Source organism: Triticum urartu, chromosome 3 (assembly GCF_003073215.2).
Source record: "Triticum urartu cultivar G1812 chromosome 3, Tu2.1, whole genome shotgun sequence".
Lineage (NCBI taxonomy): Eukaryota > Viridiplantae > Streptophyta > Magnoliopsida > Poales > Poaceae > Triticum > Triticum urartu.
Window position 1 is genome coordinate 4,328,245 of NC_053024.1, and position 14,375 is coordinate 4,342,619.

Consider the following 14,375-nt stretch of genomic DNA (forward strand, 5'->3'; position numbering starts at 1 on the left):
AAGCAATCCGAGCGAAATATCGAATTGAGCTATGCAAGGCATGGTTCATCTAACTTTGAGTTGCTTTGTTAATTAGTAGATAATGATATCGTCGGGCATAAGTATTCGATGATCACTTTTCAGTTTGACCTGTGTTTTATTCCTATTTGCTGGATGCATCTGAGACTCTGAGGTACACTCTGACCTGTAGTTCTCAGAGTGTACCTGACAGACAGTCCTTCGGACTGAACGTGCTAGTTAAGATCATTGTTTCCTTTGGATCATTGTGAACGTGCTAGTTCAGAGTGTAAATAGTTGGCATATTGCTGAATTGTCCTAGTTCAGTACTTTTTTTAGATGAATTGCGCTAGTTACTTGCATGGTGTATTACTATCAGTTGAGTTAACTGCAACCGTAGTCAATTGAGCTTCTCCTAAGAAAATAGCTTGTGTTTAAAAATAGCAGTAAGATCATTGAAACACATTAGCACTGTAATCTGCAGTAGTGTCGGCGCGATACTTTAAACCACTATTTCGATACTCGGAATGATAAAAATTAGCCATAGCTCGGATGCTTACCTTGCACGGATTTAACAGATGGGCCAATTATTCACACACAGAGCCAGGCGATTGCAACAACCAGCACAGATAGCTGCTGCTTTTTCATTTTTTTCATAAGTACAACAAACAGACACACAAGTTCAGATAATACATAGTCACACTCATAAGTACAGCAAACACTCTCAAATGCATAGCAAGCAAGCACTCATTAAAGCAACACACACAAATGCAGCCTGCTGGATTGACACACATAGCCGTTGCAGTCGCAAACCACACACAGGGGCACGCATCGGCCAGGTCAGTGTATGCAGGCACCGACCTGTCCATCTCTTATTTGAAAGCCACAGTATAACACAAGGTGAGAGCCACCATAAGCTCCCACAACAGGCATTGGCAACAATGCCACACAATATCAATCCAAGCAAAGCAAACAAGCAAACCAAGCACTCATTCAGCAGCAGAAGCAGGAGCACCCATCCATCGTTTTGATGTAGCGACGGAAGAAATTAACACAGCAGCGCAGAGTTCACCTAGGCGATGCGGGAGACGGCGAAACAAAATGGTGAGTAACCGAATGCAACCAGGAACTAGTACAATTGTACAAAGATGGACTCAGTTGTAATATGCACATAGCGTACCTCAGAACGGAGATCCTGGGCAGCTTCTCCTTGTAGTAGCGCGAGTGGACCGGCGGTCCAAAGTGGTCGGGGCGGTGGTCGTTGTCCCACTCCAGAGCACCCCACACTTCCTTCTCGATCTCAACCGCCGGCTTCTTCTCGCCTTGGCCACGGGCGCCCACGCATGGAAGCCGGTGCAGGTTCCAGCACCCTCTGATCTTGATACTCTCGAGCGCGGGCGCCACCATCTTGACCTCGCATATCTTCTGAAGCTTCGGGAGGTCGTGCAGGTGGATGGCGGTCAGCTTCGGAAATCTTACACTGAGGGTGGTTACTTCCTCTGGGTAATCCATGTTTAGCTCGAAGACATGCACGAGGTCGCCACAGTGGATGATGTGGAGGGTCTTCAAGCTGGGGAAGGACAAGCCGTACAGCGGGACCACAAACTGGAGTCTAGGGCAGGAGCGCAGGTGGAGGTGCTGTAAATTTGGAAAGGTATTGGTGGTGTGGGAAAAGAAACCCTTGTATGAAGCTTTACCCCAAATCCAGCGGGCTGTTAGGAGATCCGACGCCCAGAAGGTCTGCAGTACATTAAATCCAGTCGATGCCGAAGGGAAGACGACATCCAACTCCGGGCACCTCTCCACGCAGCACCACCTAAGGGCAAACTGATAAAACTCATAAAGAGCAATGTTACGTATCGATGCGTCGTGCACATGCAGTGATTCGGCACTAGTTCCCACCAAATAACCTAGATCTCCTAGCAGTTCGTTCTCCACATAGCAGCTCCCTTTAGCAATCTCTATATGATGGTCCCGCTTTGTAGTCGTCGGAGCTTCCGGGAAATCCTGCATCGGGGGATTGCCAACCATGCCAAGGACATCACTATACGGGCCTGCTGGAATAAGCTGTTGCAAACTCTCTTGATCACTTGGGCTGGTTGCTTCAAATTGAACAACTTCAGTGTGCACAGCTGAGGAGGTGACATGGATATTACAAGAAACATCCTTCATTATGCCTTTTTGTACATAAGGCAACAAGAGACCCTTCACAGAGCGAGTAAGCCTCGCATCCGCGGCAACAACATGCAATTCGAACTTGAAGCGTTTGGCCCTGTTGATGGATGGCCGAGAACACACTGTTCCAACTCGGGTGTCTATGCATAATAACTCCAATTCTTGTTTTATCTCAGAGCCACTCTCATGCAATGGAATTATTGCACGAAGTCGCGTGCATCCTATTAGAAATACTCTCTTGAGCTTCGGGACTTGCACCACCATAGTATTCAAGTCAAATATCTTGATTGCAATTCCAGAGAGGTCCAATTCCACAAGGTTGGGTAACCAACACAAAAACAGGTTCTTCAATTGTGTGCAGCCTGCTAAGGAGATCTCAGACACTCTAATATCCATCTTAAAGTCTTCAATTGTGGACGGGCGAAATTGTTCCGGAGGTAGCGCAACAGTTTGTGTCCATTGAGAAGCTGGCCCATGTCCATTAAAGCTAAAGGATTCAAGGGAGGAAGGAAGCCCGCCAACGCTTTCCAGTCCATTGCAACCATCAAGTACAAGCAACTGAAGGCTACTTGCCTTCGATATGCTTGCTGGAAGAATTTGCATGTCACTGTTCCCTGACAAGTCAAGTATTTTCATACTTGTCTTATCTACAAAAGAGTTACCAAAATCCTCTGATGGCTTCCCCTTATATATTGGTTTGGTTATCCGTAGCCTCTGGAGGTTAGGTAGTCGACCTTGTAGGTCACCTATGTACTGCTGACTCCAGACTCCCTCTATATTTAGCTCTATGATGTTAGCCATGAGATCCATCTTTTCTTCACATAAGATTTCATTCCATTCTGTGTAACGTAGGTCCAACACTGATACGCTACATAAATATGTCCACTCTGCATTATCCTCTCCTTCACCTGATTTACTATTTGTACAATGGTCCAATCCAAGGAATCTTAGGCTCTGACACTTCTGGAAAGGAGGTGATGCAAAATCGAAGGCACAACAACTGAGAATTAGCACACCAAGCTTGTTGGCACATTCAAACAAGCCATCTGGTAAACATCGTTGTTGACTAGAACTTTCAAATGCCAAGAAGAAAGATGATGTCTCTACAGGTATAGTTCGCAAGCCCTGTATTCCCATATTGCTTTGTTCTTTGCGCATCAATATAGTTCGCAAATCAATTTTGCTTGATGTGATTGATATCCAACGGTATGGACCTTCTTCGTAGACATAGTCATCTGTAGCTACCCAAAAAAGAGTCTCCAAATCTCCCATGAACTCTTCAAGCACACCATCAGGCAAAGAGGAATCACACACCCAATTTATCTCTCTATGCAACAAATTACTAATATCCATTTCCCTGTCCCCTTGTATGATTGCATCACATATCCAAAAGTTGGAAGCATGACCAACCCAATTATATTCAGTGACAGTGTGGAAATTATAATGCAGGAATAACTCATAGAGACAACAATCTGCAACCATTGCTGGGTCGATTTCTGGCACAAATGGATTGCGAGCAACTATGGCAACAGCTTGTTGATACAACAGTCGCAGAAACTCCGCCCATGAAAATTCTTTGATTGAATGATAGAAATGAGAGAAAGCATGAGTATATCTTAGCTTGTCTGCTACCTTTGAATGGATGTGATTCATGGTCATGCATCTTCTGCTAAAGGTCCATATTATTATATTGTTGTCAAATATTGCAAGAGGAATGCCAAAGGTGCTTATGTCAACCTCTTCATCACTTCCATTAAGAAAAATCATCATCAACTTGGTGCCCCTCAGGGTTTGATTAATCACTTTCCCGACACTGTGTACCTCATTCCTTGAGCTTTCATCAACTTTGTTAAAATCATCCTCTTCATCCTGCTTATCTAGAATGGCCATCACTGAGTGGTCAAGTTGCAGTTCCTCTGCAATTGACCTCTGCACTGCTCTTCTATTTTTCCACTGAGAGCAATCTATATAAATTATTCTGTCAAAGCATAGTTCTGGAGTGGTTCTCCTAGATGGGAGCACTTCTGCTATGGATCTAAGAATGGCGGACGCCCCGAATCCATCCCAACCATCAATATAGATGACCTTCAAGTTGTTCTCGAATCGAAGAAACTGAAATATTTCCTCTCTGGCGCCATCAACATCCTTTGACCAAATGGGCTGGTAAGACATGTTAATAAGTTAGAACACCTTTGCTAGCTGCACCGCTAATATAATGTATACTACCATTAGTGCATATCTGGACAAAGAAATTGCAGTTTGAGCACTCATTTGAATCACAATAATTAGTACTGTTTAGGTACAGTTATGAAAATCTAATGATTATTATCAGTTTGTTAATGCTGGTCCACCGGATCAAGGGCTGAATGATTTGCTTCTTTTTGAGAACAATCTTTATTTATTTTCTCGTTGTTTTTGTCCAGTTAGCTTTGTAGCCGCACAGGGTGGTGTACATGCTTGCACCGTCAAGGAGATTAATGCCACTGCATCACAGATAGCTAGATGTTCCTTCATCTATGAAGGACAGGATACGAATATCGAGGCGCATAGCCTTGCTAAACATACTCTAGGCCTTTCTTTAAGACGCCATGTGTAGCTTCTTGATCCTCCTGAATTAAATCGTATCCCTATGAACTTGTCAAATGATCAATAAAGATGAGAATGTTTAGAGTAAAAGAACTTCTTTGCCAAGTACTAGAAACACTCAACAAAGTCTTTAGCAAGTGCTGCACTCGGCGAACCACATCCGACATACACCCTTTAGGCAAGGCAAGCTTTGTCGAGTGTTTTCCGTCACACACTCGGCGAAGAGTTTGCGAGTGTTTTTTTTCTTTGGGTACTCGGCCAAGGTTTGTATTCGATAAATATCAATTCAGTTTTGGGGGACAGAGACAGCGGACATCAGACGGTTTGCTGAGTGTAACAGGAACAAAAAACAATGTCACTTTCGGCACTCAATCCGATTCGCGCTGTCAAGGAAGCCACTGCTCGGGAAGAAGCGGCCGTCGCTGCTCATGAAGAGGAGACCATCTCCATGGACACTCGGGAAGAGGAGCCGGCCTCAATGTAGTCAATGTAGTCGCGTGCGTGCGTGAGGTGAGCCTGGTCTCTGGGCTTAGTGCCGCCGGTGACGTGCGAGTGTTAGAAGGGAGAGAGGGATTGGTGGAATTGTTCGAAGTATTGCTTGAGCCTCGTGGGCATATATATAGGAGTACATGATCTACTTGAAGTACAAGGCAAGCCAGAATATTTCCTAGTCTAATCTATGTTTCCTAATACAATCATGTTACTCAACATCCTCCCACAGTCACAACGTTAGCGACGCAGACGCTGAGATTGGAGAAGAATCTGAAGGCAAGCCGACGGACACCCCCCATAGTCGTAACGGCCGACGCATCGCGGAGTCGTGGCTGGAGTGGAAACCGACGAGGTTGCTCAAGCAGGCGGTAGCCCTTTGTGCCATTTGTCGATGTAGCCGAGAGCGTGGGTGGTGGAGCCGTGGTTGAGGTAGCTGTGCGAAGAATGCCGTGGTCGATGTCGAGTCGGGGTAGCCGGTGTCGAGGAAGTCGCCGTGGAGCAACGGGCGCAAGGGGGCGCCGAGTTAGCATGGGCGCAGTGGTGTCGAAGTAGGGGTGCACCGGAAAGAAAATGTTGTTGACAACGCGTCGCGGCGGGGTTGCCAATCCCGGGGACACATCGTAGACGAAGGTACGCGTCGGTGTTGCTAGCACCGGGCATGCGTAGACGGATGAAGACGAAGTTAACGAAGCGCCGCACTAGGCTTGCCAGGCCCGGGGACACGTCATGGACGAAGGCACGCGGCGGTGTTGCCAGCACCGGGCATGCGTAGACTGGGACCTGCACGAGCTGTACGCCATGTCGAAGAAGTCGGAGAGGCCAGCAGAGAAAGACTTGACGATGGTTGCGGCGCTAATCGGCGCCGGGCCAATGTCACCCGCGGTTGTCGGAGTAGATGAAGCGGTCGGGGTAGATGATGGCGACACCGGCGATGGGCTGGTGCTGGATGAAGACGAAGGGGGTGGACGGGCGGCGGCGGCGGCTACAAAGGTAGCGGCGGCGGCGGCCAAAGAAGAGCGGCGGCGGCGGCCTGACGGTGGCGGAGGCTAGGTTAGGAGTGCGGCGGCGGTGCTCGAAGTAGGCGAAGAACCCTGACAGCGTGACGAAGACCGGCGCGGACGGTGGCGTTCCCGCGTCAAGGGAGACGACGCGGCGCATACCACGGGAGGTCGACGCGTGGTGACGGCGGAGTGGACCGCGGGTCGCGGCGCTACGGCCCGAAGGGGCGACGCAGCGGCGGCAGGCGGGTCGGGGCAACGGCGGGGACCGCGGGCCGCGACGCTGCGGCCCGAAGGGGCGACGCAACGGCGGTTCGCGAGTTGGTGCAGCCGCGGGGGCGACCTCGGGGCGGCGGCGGGGACCGCGTATCGCGACACTACGGCCCGAAGGGGCGACGCACGAGTCAATGCAGCCGCGAGGAGAACCACAGGGCGGCGGCGCTGCGGCCCGGCGGGGCGACGCAGCGGCAGCCCGATGCTCGATCAGTGCAGAGGCGCGCTGAACTCAGGGACGATCTTCACGGGTAACGGGCCAGGTCGGTGGCGCGGCGTAGATGAGGCGGATCGTGGCGGCGAGCGGGTGATCAATCCGATCGCGCGCGAGGTCGGGGACGCTGCTCGGTGGAGGCGTGGTGGCGGCGGAGTCCGAGTTGAAGCCGGCGACGACGGACGGCGTGGGACGTCGTGCGGACGAGCTTGTCAGCACCGGCACCCGGGCTGCCAAAGCAACGCCGGCGCCCGGGCAGCGATGCACGAGCGACCAACGGAGCAGCGGCGCCCGAGTTGAGGCAGCCGCCGAGCCTGACGCAGCCGTCCCAACACAGCCGAGGATGAGGCCGACGAGGTAGACCGCCGGGCTGCCGTGCAGACGCGGCGGAGGCGGGTGATGTGGATCGATGGGCAGGCCAGCGCGCGAGCGACGGCTATGATTGGCCGTCGCATGGCACGAGGCCGCCGGGGCAGGGCGATGCAGGTGTCCCGGTCGGAGCAGGGCGGTGACGGCCGGCGCAGGGCAAGGGGCGGACCGACGCGCGAACGGCGGCTGGCCCTAACGGGCCGCCTCGACGCGCGTGGCCGCCGGGTCGGAGGAGAGGCCGGCTGGTCGCGCCGGGGTCAAAGTAGAGGCGCTCGGGGTCGACGGCGGCGGTGGGCGACGCAAACCGATTAAGAATAGATCGGAAAACCAAAAAGAAACCGCGCGATCAAGATGATCGGCGGGAGAGAGAAAACCCCGGAGCAAGGCTCGGGGAAAAGACTCTCTAGAGCAGCCGGTCAACACGACAGGCGGACGAACCCTAGGTACAGGCGGCACGGCCCCAGGTGGCGGTCATGGAGGCCGACCGCCCCGGGGGCGGCGACTAGGGTTTAGGATCGACTTGCGATAGATACCATGTTAGAAGGGAGAGAGGGATTGATGGAATTGTTTGATGTATTGCTTGAGCCTCGTGAGCATATATATAAAAGTACATGATCTATTTAAAATACAAGACAAGCCAGAATATTTTTCAGTCTAATCTATGTTTTCTACTACAATCACGTTACTCAACAGCGAGGCTGCTTGGCAGGGCGCCGCTGATGGTGAAGGAGGTGCCGGGGAGGTGCTCGGCGGGGCTGTGCTGCTGGTTGGTGAGGGACGTCGGCAGGAATGCTCTTTCCGACTCTCGGGACTGCTTGGTCTCGAGTGCTCGCACCAACCAGCTGTGTGCTGCCGGCATTGGTTGCGTTGCTGCTGCTGGAGCTGCTCTCCAACAGTCCGGGAGGCAGATGAGCGTTGCTGCCGGATCCGGGAGCCTCTCTCCCAACCAATCAGAGAGAGAGACGGCTGCACGGCTTACCACGTCATCGATCTGCGTCACTTCCTTCCAACCAATCAGGATGAATCATGTGTATCGCATGTTTTTCTCTAGGTTGCTTTGCAAGTTCATTTCAGAAAACACTGACAAACACTTTGCCGAGTATTTTGTATTTTTATTTATTATCTTTCATTTTTTTGTATTTTCTTTCTTTTCCTTTTTCCTTTATTTCTTTATCTTAATTATAACCGTTAAATGCATAATCTAGTTAATGACTTAAATATCATATAAATGAAGACGAAGATCTGCCAAATTTTGACCAATGTCTATATATTGAGATCATATAATGACACCATGCTAGGTTTCATGTTTTTCAGACTTCGTCTTTATTTTTTTGGAATTAAAAAACCAATGACCTCCATGTTCAGGGTCAAGTCTTGGCAACTGGATGTTTGGAATTCGTTTTGTTTTCTTGGATAAATTTAAACATGGATTCAAGAACACAAATGGGATTTTTCAATTCAATTTTGCCAACTTATTCACGCACTTGCAGTTTAATTTTGAATTATATTCACCAAATGACTTAAATATAGCAAACAAACCTTGAAAAATTCCAAAACAAATTCATGGAATAGTGATGGTATATGTTAAGCATGTAAAACTTTCAAGGTCAAATAATAAAGCAACCGATACTTCGCCTACAAACACGACCCGTTCCCTCTCGAAACCACTATTTTTCCTCGTGGATGCTCTGGATTCCTAGAAGTATACGTCAATTTTTTTGCAAAAAATTCTCTATTTTTTTTACTATGGCCTCTATGGATCATGTAATAACACCATGCCTAGTTTCATGTTTTTCAGACTTCGTTTGTATTTTCTAGGAAATAAAAACCGATAAGCTCCATGTTCGGGGTTGAGTCGATCTTGGCACCCGTATATTTGGAATTCAATTTCTCTTATTGGATAAGGCCTAAACATGGACTCAAAAACACAAGTGGTATTTTGCAACCCAACTTTGCGAACTTTTTGATTCACTTGTTAAAATTTGAATTTTATTCACTAAATGTCTAGAAATGTAATAAATGACCCAAATATAGCAAATGAACCCTAAAAATGCTAAATTTTGACATCGAACATGTGATGGTGTATGTTAAGGACAGAAAAAGTTTCAAAGTCAAATGATGAAGCAACCGACACTTTGCCTTCAAACCTGACCAGTCCCTTCTTGAAACCACAATTTTTCCTCGTAGATGTTTCGATTTATGAGCAGTGCACGTCACAACTTTTGTGAAACATTCTCTAATCTTTACTATAGCCTCTACGGATAATATAATAACACCATAGTAGGTTTCATGTTTTCAAGACTTCATTTACATTTTATAGAATTAAAAACCAGTAAGCTCCATTTCCGGGACGGGTACGGGCATCATGATGTTCGGAATTCCTTTTATTTTCTTGGATAAGGTCTAAATATAGACTCATTAACACAAGGTTTATTTTCCAACTGATTCTTACAAAAAAATTCATGTTACACAAACAAAAAATAATAAATAGAAGATAATAAAAGAAAAGAAAGGATAATAATAATAATAATAATAAATGAAAGAAATATACAAAAAGAAAGAAATAAGAAAAATTAAAAGAAAATAAAGAAAATAAAAAAAATTGCTGGGTGCTTTTTTTGGACACTGCGCAAAGTTTGTTTTTTTTGCAGTGTAACACTAGGCAACCTTGAGTTTATCTAGTGTCAGATATTTGCTGAGTGTATTTTCGGAAGCACTCAGCAAAGGCTATGTTTTTTGAGTGCTCGTCAATAAACACTCGGCAAACACTTATAGTGTATTATAAGTCTTTATTAGGAGTTGTGTTAGTGGCCGAGTGATTTGGCCAAGTTCTTTAGAAATGCAGAAAGTGCATGGGCGAGCAGTCGTATGCATGCGCGTATGGTTAATTAGCCGCATGTAGTTTTCTTTAGTGAATAGGCTGTTAATTAGTAGTCCGAGTCAAGTAGATCATGGAGAGGTTCCAGGAGGCGTTGCGTGGCTTTGGACGTGGTTGGTCTGGCTACTGAAACTTAAATAGCACATAAGTCTTGGACTGAATAAATTCAAATTATATGTTTCCTGTTGTTGAGCTTAGGGACATGATGCTTGATACCACATTCTCCCTTTATGCTTATAGACAGGCTTGTAAACATCGCTGATACATCTATATTGTTATCATCTCAATATTTTGTTTTACCTTACTTCCTAGTTGTGTCGTGTCAGTGAATAGTGATATATATGTAGTTGTGGACATGTGAGAAAAATAAATAAGTTATTGTAGTGCTTGCATTAATCTTTGTATTGACCTTTCTTATTGAGCCGGTGGAAGACAAGAAAATCTTTCGGCATTGAATGGTTTGTTATTGCGCATTTACATGAACTTTTGAACATTTTCTCTACCACATGGAAGTGATGTGGGAGTGGAAGCATGTAAGTTGGTTGAATTAGTTCATTAATAGGAGGTATTAGTTTGTGAGTTTTTTCTTAGAAGCGTTCATAATATTATGTCATTGATTCATAAATTTCAACAGGCCTTTCTACAATGTGCTTATAATACACTAATTTTACAGATGTCGCCATCTATGGGTTCTTGATTCTACAATATTCAGAGGAGCTTCCTCCGTCAGCATAGGTGGTGGGAAAGGTGATTTGACCAGTTGCTATTGTAAAGTATTGTTATATGTTTACATGCCTCAAATGTGGTCTAAGGATGAATTTCATAGAGTCTGACATTTATACATTTACGTTCAATTGAAAGATTGGTTAGTGGTACATACTGTAATCTATACAGACTTATCATTTTTCTAATAGATACCTATCTTTCTTTGTTTTAGGACCAACGGGGAGGGGATTTGATGGCTAGGAAGTCCAAATCTTGCTTTCTTTTAGGGGAAGAAATAAAGAAAAAAATGTTTGTAGTGTGGTAAATGGTGCATCAAGTATTTGATCTGGAAATTGGTACTTTGAATACATTTGTTTCTTGGATTTGTTTTTTAAAATCTCCAGATGACATATGTGGCAATTAGCTTTCATTGTCAGCTTCTTATGATATTCCTAAAACCTAGGATGTAAACTTGATTGTGAGTTCACAGTTTGAGCTGCTGCATCTAGATTTAGAATTGCAAATCAATCTGTCTGATGGGAATCTAAGAATAGCTTTCAGACTTCAAACATAGAGACTAATATGTCACTTCGTATTATTGCTTTTTTTACCTGTTGTAGTACACAATATAGCCATACCAATTTCAGAAATTATTCATTTGCCACAGAAGCTTATATTTTCTTATTTCACTAATTAACTAAGTATGAAGTAAAAAGGTGATGTTGGTTCCTGGAGGGGTGGAGCCCTAATATGTTCTTTCATCTCCTAGTGAGTTTTGTTAGTTCTGCATGTAACATGACAGAGCTATTATTACGTGTTGTTTCTTCATTACCATGGATTAATCGTGACTCTTGGTTTCCTATGCTAAAAGCGATCAAAACATATGTATGCCTTGATCTGTATTGTTTTTTGCGCAGATGCATTGATCTCTATTGATGTGTTGTGTGAGGAAATTCGTTGCTATTGGCCCACAGTGGTCCTTAGTTCTTGTGCTAGCAGCAAATTAATTGATGTTACATATATTAAGAGGAAGATTATTTGCATGCTTTGGTTTTAATCGTACTTTTTCAATATACTACATTCAGGCCTTGCTGTGTATTGTTATGCCTTCTTCCCTTCAAGTTAGTGGGCCATTGGTTTTCCTATGTTGGGATTTGTGACAGTTTTTGCCCGGTTTTCTGTTAATTAATCTTGTGCCTCCGTTTTTTATTTAAAAAAACTAGGACTTGGCTGATGCATTGCTTGACTCGGCACATTTTTCCGCTCCTTGTGCAGTTCTATGGTAATAGCTAGTTTCATCTTTATTTTGATTTTATGTTGACACTTAATTAATTTCATCATAAACAGAACAAAAAGAACCACCCTTCCCAAGGAAGTGCATTCTGGGGCCCTCTTTCCTACTGAGCCAAACGGCAAAGCGAGCTATATTGAGCATCACTAAACGTATTTAGTCCTTTAGCAGAGAGATTTGACATGCCTACTACTCTACTATATATAGTTGTGTGTTAGCGTGCCATGGACATTTTGACAATCTCATGACCAAGAATTAATGTCCCTTACAATTTCAGTGAGAACGCCAGTGCATGCATGTACTACTTTGTGAACTTAAAATGAACAAGAGAATTCTTACCAGCTCATCTTCCGCGTCCATCGAAGAGTAAGAGAGAAAACCAGCAGAAAATTTAAGCAATCTTAAACTGACGAGGACTCATAATGAATATATTAATTCCCCTGTCAGAGACGAGGAGAGGAAAGCCGCAGCAGATCCGATCAGTCTAACCCATATATACCGCCTGCATACACAATTAACAGCATCATGTCACGTTTGTTAACCAGCGGTGGTGGAGTAACAATGGAACATGCGAATGAAGGTTTAATATGGCACAAGTTTGACCTTGGTAGCAGACAAGAGCGGCTTGACAAAACGGAAGGGAAGAACTTCTCACTGCTAATGCAACCCTAATTCACTGAAGGAATGCGACTATGCGAGAGCCGGTCGAGAAGGGAGTAGAACAAATTGGCTCCTCCTATTTTGTAACTAGAGAGTGCACGGATGACTGCCGGCTAAGTAGAGGGTCCTTTGCGTGTGGTTGCATGCCACGTTTTCTCTTTGCCAAAGGATGCATGAAGCGACGTATGCATGTATGCTGCTGCTTTGTTTTTACTTTTTTCTTTTCTTTTTTATTTTGGAAAGATGATGGAGATGGAGATGCTCTTGCCGGGTTGGTTTCCATGCTACCGCAAAGCCATTGCACAGCAAAGTGCAGCAGTCACTTTCTCCTTTGTTCCATGGTAAAATGTAGCAACCCCGACATCGGACACATCCCCGCCATTCCCTATTCATTCCATGGTAAAAGACGCCGGAGTGCTGTTTGACTCTGGCTCCGGCAATTCCTTGCTCATTCTAATCATCTGTCTCCATCTCCGCATATTTTTTTTTTGAAAAGGAGGAATTCCCCGGCCTCTGCATCAGAAAGATGCATACGGCCATCTTATTAACCAAAAAAGCAGTACGAACATGGTTCTAAGGTCTCCAAAAGTAATAAAAAGCAAAGAAAGCTCACACAGAGCTAAAAATGGCTAGAAACATCCACTAGCCAAGAGAAGACGCCACAACCGGCTGGCTAAAACTAGGTAGGTAAACTACATGCCTATCCTATTACATGACCGCCATCCAAACCGGTTGAAGATATCCCGAGCAACCATCTCCCATCGGAAAGACCCAGTAACCAAATGCTCTCTGGCCTCCGTCTGGGTGAGTAGCGACCAGGTACGGATCAGAGCCGTAGTTCAGAATAAAACCTGCAAAAAATGGATACATGATATTCTGTTAAAAACCAAATCATTTCTGCAAGTCCAGATAGTCCACATCAAAGCACAAACTCCAACCCGAATGTGTCTCGCTAAGTTAGGCTCAATCCCATTAAGCCATGTCCCAAATAACGCGTTAACAGAATTCGGTGGATTGATATTAAAAGTAATGTGGACCGTCTGCCAAAGTACTTTGGCCAACGGGCAATCAAAGAAAAGGTGTTTGATTGTCTCATCCCGATCACAGAAACTACACCTAGTAGGTCCTGTCCAATTACGCTTTACCAAGTTGTCCTTGGTTAAAATAACTTGTTTATGGACAAACCACATAAACACTTTTATTTTCAAAGGAACTTTGACTGCCCAAACATGCTTAGAGGTAGGAATGGAGTTCGAATTAATAACATCAATATACATTGATTTAACAGTGAATACTCCAGACTTAGTCAATTTCCAGCGTAATTCATCGGGTTGTTGAGATAGTTGGACCTCCATCAGTCTCCTAACTAAACAGAGCCAGTCTTCCCAACGATTGCCCGCTAGCGTCCGTCGAAACTGAATATTAAGGAGGATAGATTGAAATACCGAAGCAACGAACACTTCACGTCGTTGAACAATTCGGTATAAAGATGGATATTGGATGGCCAAAGGTGTCTCGCCGAGCCAAGTATCCTCCCAGAAACGTGTACTAGAGCCGTTTCCAATAACAAACTTCATCCTATTAAAGAAAGATTGTTTGACTTTCATCAGACCTTTCCAGAAAGGTGAATTAGTCGGCCTGACTGTAACCTGGGACAAAGTTTTTGTCTGGAGGTACTTGGCACGAAGGATTTGAGCCCACATGGCATCATTCTCCGTTGAGAGCTTCCACAGCCAC

The 14,375-nt window shown here is 45.4% G+C and overlaps 1 protein-coding gene across 1 annotated transcript; it reads right to left on the reverse strand.

Annotated features, from left to right (window-relative positions):
* Positions 1-668: 668 nt before the first annotated feature.
* On the reverse strand, positions 669-12,711 carry LOC125547488. The gene is made up of 4 exons (XM_048711345.1): positions 12,582-12,711; positions 12,318-12,480; positions 1,178-4,332; positions 669-1,069 (listed from the first exon to the last, which is right to left on the reverse strand). The coding sequence occupies exons 2-4, from the start codon at positions 12,336-12,338 to the stop codon at positions 1,066-1,068; spliced, it is 3,180 nt and encodes a 1,059-aa protein (XP_048567302.1). The 5' UTR covers positions 12,339-12,480; positions 12,582-12,711; the 3' UTR covers positions 669-1,065.
* Positions 12,712-14,375: the final 1,664 nt, after the last annotated feature.

Coding starts and splice junctions, on each gene's coding strand:
- LOC125547488 (XM_048711345.1), bottom strand. CDS start 12,338: ATGGACGCGGAAGATGAGCTG. Junction 4,333..12,317: donor TGGACGCGGAAGATGAGCTG/GTAAGAATTCTC, acceptor ATGTCTTACCAG/CCCATTTGGTCAAAGGATGT.